This window comes from Penaeus monodon, chromosome 1, assembly GCF_015228065.2.
Source record: "Penaeus monodon isolate SGIC_2016 chromosome 1, NSTDA_Pmon_1, whole genome shotgun sequence".
NCBI lineage: Eukaryota > Metazoa > Arthropoda > Malacostraca > Decapoda > Penaeidae > Penaeus > Penaeus monodon.
The window spans coordinates 45782315-45789075 of NC_051386.1; the positions used below are offsets into that span (position 1 = coordinate 45782315).

Sequence of the window (6761 nt, forward strand, 5' to 3'; positions counted from 1 at the left end):
AAGTGCACACACACATACACACACACACACACACACACACACACACACACACACACACACACACACACACACACACACACACAACACACACACACACACCGCATACATACATACATACATACATATATATGTATATATATATATTATAAGTATGTATGTATGTATGTATGCGTGTGTGTGTGTGTTGTGTGTGTGTGTGTGTGTGTGTGTGTGTGTGTGTGTGTGTGTGTGTGTGTGTGTGTGTGTGTGTGTGTGTGTGTGTGTATGTGTGTGTGCACATATATATGTACGTGTGTATATATATGTATATATAGTATATAAGCATATATATGTATATATAGTATATGAGCATATATATGTATATATATATATATATATGTATATATATATATATATATATATATATATATATATATATATATCAGACATATATCTGTATTCTGTAGACCTGCACGTGCAAATATGCGCATTCACACCTATAAAATCGATATGAATACATCTCACACACTCACACCCACAGAGTTGCAAAACCTACGATCGCTCTGGAAAAAAAATAAATAAATAAATAAAAAATAAAAAATAAATAAATACAATAAAACAGATAATAATAATAATTCTTTCTATACGCTTGGTACTTTCAACTGGGTAATAAACATACATTTCAATTTACTGTCATGACTTATAGCTCACACTTTCAAACGAGCAAATATAAACCTTAGTTTTACCAAATTTTTGGTATAGCGAATTATCATCAAGGCCAATTAAGGTCAGTCAAGAGGCCAGGATTAAGATGCCATATTGTGCACTACTTCATTTGCTTTTTTAAGATATAAAGGTTACACATGTTTGTCCGATCTTACCAGTGTTCGAGCAATATCTGGGCACCGGGCTCACGGATCCGGATGAGGCCGGTTTTACTGCAGAGCCAGAGCAGTTGCAACTTACAAGGTACTTTACGATGTGTAGCGTCGTACCATGGCGGCTGATTTTGTTTTGAGTATCGCCTTCGGAGGCCTTACGGCACTGTAAAGGCTCCGAGAAGAGATACAACATTGTAAATTGTTTTGAGTAGCCTGTCCCAGGCAGCATACATCACATACATCTTAAATCTATTCATTAAGTCACATACAGTCCTGGCAGGTCCACTTTTTAGACACCTGATGTTATGGTACTAGAGTAAATGTAGACGAGGATTAAGAATATTTAAGAGCTGAAGCAAAATTTAGGGCCCTTGCTAACACACACACACACACACACACACACACACACACACACACACACACACACACACACACACACACACACACACACACACACACAACACACACACACACACACACCTTAACACACACACACACACACACACACACACACACACACACACACACACACACACACACACAACAAAAAAAAAAAAAAAAAAAAAAAAAAAAAAAAAAAAAACATACATCAACACACACACAGGGAGGGAGATTACCAGTCTGCAATAAAGAGTGGGAATATAACACCGTGCATGGAGACATTCAGCTTCCTCCTTCGACTAACAGGCAGTTCTTCTATAGTAAAATAAGTTCAATTAACCCTAAGCTTATCGACCGACAAAGTGAGGGCTTGTGACGTACACACGCAGGAAAAACCTATTAGCCTCTTCGATTTGTTGATCCCACGGGAAGCCTCCCCTCCTACCACTTTAATTTTCTTCCTCTCGCATGTTCTTCCTTATTATCTCTTCCCTCTTCTTCCTGTCAGCCGTTTCATTCTCGTCTATAAATATCCTAGACCTATAAACAAACTTGGGTATACGTAAAAATAAAAAACAAATTTTACACGAATGAAAACTACATCTACAAAGAGAAAACAAACCGACGGGTATGGATTCTTGACTAAATTACAGAAAAGGGAGTGTAGGATTAATACGGTAATAAGTTACAAGTCATGAGAGTAAAAATAAATCAGTATCAGTTGTAATCTCGATGGTTATGGCGATATAAGTAGCAGCGAAGACTGATATCTGCAGAACTTTGTAGAAACAGTAACATCATAGTAGCAAGCAGTCATTATGAAACCCCTATGTCAGTTGCTATTGTTAACTTTCCTCCACGATAATAATCATCACGATCGACATTTATCACTGTTTCCATCATTATTACTGTGACTGGCATCTTTGCCAAAGAAATATAATCAACATTCTTACCGTCGTTATAAATAGGCCAATCTTTATTACTTTCCTCGTAGTATCTGTATCTTTCGCATGTGTTACTGTAATTATGATCATTACCTTTGTTCCTACTGCCATCATCATCTGATTTCATGATATTTATCACAATGACAGTTATGTTAATGATTACAGTGATAATATTATAGCTATTATTAATGCCACAGCCTTTTCTACAGTTATCATTATAGGTTTACACTGTTGTCATGATCATTATTGTTATTGCTATCTTTATTATCACTTTTACTATTATTACAGGTACAATTATTATTTGCATAATCATTACTATTATTTTAAAAATGATTGCATCAGTACTATTGTTAACTGTTGCCATCTCTTTTACTAACAACAACATCGTTACTGCTGTCATCCCATTACATGAAACCATACACGTACTGTTTAGACATAAGCATAAGAACAATGAAATCTTGTAGGGGAAAGAAGACAAGAGCGACTCGTTTGATTTCCTTTTTCATTTCTTTCTCCCTTTTTATCTTCTTTAAACTAATCAGAGTGGATAAAATATAGGTTTCGTGGCATTTGAGATGGCGTTAAAAATATAGAGAATGATAATGGAAGAAACAATGACGTTTCATTGCCTGATTTGGATAACCTTGACAATAATTCAAAATTATAAAGCAGCATAGCAGACTCAACGTAAGGGTCACACGGCTATAATTTTATGTTACTTATTTTTGGTGTCTAAACGTAACACCTCAAGAAAGATCGGGGGCACTGAAAAGCGCAAGATAGACAGGATAATGTGTTCTCTCGTTTGTAACACAAATAGTGAATATGTTTAACCTTGCTATTTAGTTAAGAATTTGCCTGCTGAATTGCATTTTCCGTTTATATGTTGTCATACACAATGGCTGCAGTTCGGTTGCCATTGTTCATAAGAACACATGTGAACCCATTTTTTTTTTTTTTAGATATCAAAAATCAAAGGCAATTTATTAATATGTTCACGATACCTGTGCTGAAAGTAAGAAATAAGTATATAATTAATACATTTGCGTTTGTCTCTGTGATACGATCAACAGAAAACGAGTGCATTGCATCACTCTCTAACTCCAATCAAATAAATAAACAAATACTATTAATTGTTGCCTTCCTGGTCCTCAAAGCGCTGCCAGAAACAAAACTTTCTTGAAAACCCCTACCTTGTCTTTAGCACTTTAACATTTGCGAGGATTTAACGTAGCTAATATATGTTGCTATATCGGGTTTTGGAGTTACCCGAGACTTTCACCTCTATTATTACCTTATGTGTGGGAACAATTACTGACGTAGGCCTACGATTTCAATGTTTTACATGTTAATCCCTCCTCTTATCTGCAAATTTATCTTGCGATCAGACCACCTTCCAATCAAAGTGCACATAGAATTATATATATATATATATATATATATATATATATATATATATATATATATATATATATATATATAATTCTATGTGTGTGTGTGTGTGTGTGCGTGTGCGTGTGCGTGTGCGTGTGCGTGTGTGTGTGTGTGTGTGTGTGTGTGTGTGTGTGTGTGTGTGTGTGTGTGTGCATATATAATTATATAGTTTTATTATTAATATTATTATTATCATTATTATTATTATTAATATTATTATTATTAATAATAATAATAATAATATTATTAATATTAATAATATTATTATTATTATCATTATTACTATTTATCTGTTTATATTTTTTGTTGGTACAGTACAGAATCATCTGTACTGTACCAATTATTCATTATGTCATTTACGGTTAACACTGACTGATTTCATGGTTACATTTTATCAAAAATGTAAGTTTAGTAGAGTCAGCTAGAAAGAAATAACTGGACGAGTTTGAACTCGTAACCTTACAAAGGAAGCTTTTAAATGGGTTAACAGACACGCAAGGACGCCAATCGCCTTTTCAGTGACAAAAGGTTTTCCTATGATGTAATTTTCCAAATTGTCAGCCTTTGCAAGTGTAGATAATCAAATTTTCTTGATAAGGCTAATACGTAGGCAATGACAGCGTTAGAATTCATGAGAGAAAATAAGCACCATGCAAATTATTTCACCAATCAAATTTTCATGCCTGTTTGTCGTCCGAAACTGCATGAAATTTCAAAACATCATCTCGTGAGGATGCCTATATTTGCAATACCTTACCGTATCATGGCTATGATTAAAGCATGGGTGATTCCAGATGCAATTTCCGGTCTGATCCGGAACATTTGGCAAGAGCTACCCTTGTACAACAAACAACAAACCAATAAAAAAAAAAAACTTTCACATGTGGGTATCCTGATGGAGGATTCTAGCAGACTACCAACCTCTGCAATGATTCTTCCGTAATTAAAACAAACGAAAACGAAACGGGCAACCCTTTAAGAGATTCTCAAAATTATATACGAACAACATCAAAAGCGCCATGTTACAGACAACAAAATTCTCCATAAGGAAAAGGGGGAAAAAGTAACGCATCAGAAAGAGCGTCTGCTGGCAAGGGTTGGCGAGCGTGGAGCGACGTGCTTGAGGACCAGCTGATTCAAGGTCGCGGCGGAACCCACGTGCTCAGGGAGGCTGCCATGGCGCGTCTCGCACACCTGAGTTACTGTCAGTGGAGGGGGTTGAGGGCAGCTGCAGGTCGCCTGTTCTCACAGCCGTACGTGATGTGGAAGCCCAAGAGAGAGTACCAGGCGGGGGTAGACCACCAGTATGAGGTATTATGGTGTTGACAGTGGTGTTTTCGGGTGAAATTGGGATGAATTTGGGTAGGATTTTATATTAGTTATGTAATGAGTGCCATGGAGGATCCTAGGAAGTGTAACGCTTGAATTAAAACTAATGAAGCTTGTTTGCGTAGAGTTTGAGTGTATTTCTCTTGGGAGGTTACGTAACTTGTTTTCTCAGAAAAGTTACAGATATTGCAGTCTCATGATATATTATATAACAGTTGACATTTATAATGTGAAGTGTAATTTGTAATTACTGTTGCATTTCACAAGGAAATGTATTTGGTTAGCCTTGATTAGGAATTCGTGATTTGTCTAAGAAAAAAGTAGGTGGTCACCTTATCAGATGCAACTAAGATAATGTAACGTAATATAAGGCAGTTACATATGAGTATTTGCTATGTTGCTTTTGTGTAAAACAGTTATGTCACAGAAGCAGAGACACAAGTACTCATATATAAACAACCTTCATACGATTTTGCTTGTCGTGTTCAAGTCTTCCTTTTTAATTGCGGCAGACTGGATTGATCTCTGAATTCTATTTTAATGAAATGTATCAATCCAGTGATAAAACAATTTTGTTCCTTAATTCCTAATCTAACTTCATTGCACTAACTTACAGGAAGCAGTACAAGCCCTAAATTCACTCCAGACAAATGCCTCAGTACTTCAGGTGGCTCGGGAGCAGGGCTCACGCTCGGGCCTTGCCAATATACCCACAACTGAACGGTTCTTGAGGAAGGTTGGCGTCAGCAGGGATGAATTGGATAAACTGTCAGTTATCCATGTTGCTGGTGAGTCTTACTTATCAATATTGATGTTATTATAGATATTGCTATTATTGTTATAGTTATAATTATAACTTTTATTATTAATAATATTGTTATTTCTATCATTATTATTGTTATTGTAATTATTATTATTGATATTAATATTATTATTATTGTTATTAATATTATTATTATCGTTGTTATAATTATTATTATTGTTATTAATATTATTATTATCATTATCATTATTATTGTTATTATTTTATCGGGTGTATATTACTAACCTGATGCCATCGAGGATGGTATGAATGGATATATCATGCCCATTGTGAGGTTAGGTTATTAATTGTCTCTACATATAGATGACTCCACAAGTAATTAGTCACTAAAGAGTCACCTGTTTACCCTTTTCCTTGTTTTTATATTTAAATATCCTCTTTTGTCTTATATTGCTTGTAGTAGGCCTAATATTATTGACACTGTGATGATTATAATGTCTATAATAGAAGTAACAGTATGGGTAGTGACAGCCTTAGCATAAAAAATATTTTTCCAAAAGACTCAGGAAACGTGGTATCAGATGAAGTCTACTAGTTGACTCTTTGGTGGTTGATCACTTATAGAACCATTACACAAAAAGAACAAAAGTATGCCCAATTTTCTGGGCAGCATTGAGTAAATAGATTTATGCAGACAGTATAGTTAATCACTTGATAAAAAATGGTATTTAGACCATCTATGGCATCTTTAAATGGTGTATAGTTATGTTGACAAATTGTCACAAAAATTTAGCATTTGACAAAATAGATGCCTCTTGCAGCTAGTCACAAACGTAAAAATGCAATATTACCAGATTTGTGTGAGGATCATGAAAAGAAAATATAGAAAATAGGAAATAAGATATTAACAACTAAATTATCTAATCAATCCCTAACAGTAAATTAAAGAATAAAGGAGAAGACATTAACATCCAATAATATAATAATTCTCTCATGCAGACAAAGCAAGGATCAACCTGTCTATTGAAGCATCTGCGAACATGGTATCGA

At 34.9% G+C, this 6761-nt stretch overlaps 1 protein-coding gene across 1 annotated transcript in view; it reads left to right on the forward strand.

Moving 5' to 3' along the window:
• Positions 1 to 4352: 4352 nt before the first annotated feature.
• The window catches only part of LOC119576866, a 14301-nt gene continuing 11892 nt past the window's right edge, over positions 4353 to 6761 (forward strand). The window contains exons 1-3 of the mRNA XM_037924522.1: positions 4353 to 4425; positions 4668 to 4930; positions 5565 to 5736. Of these exons, the coding sequence (XP_037780450.1) occupies positions 4353 to 4425; positions 4668 to 4930; positions 5565 to 5736 (508 nt within the window). The remainder of the gene's footprint in view (positions 4426 to 4667; positions 4931 to 5564; positions 5737 to 6761) is intronic.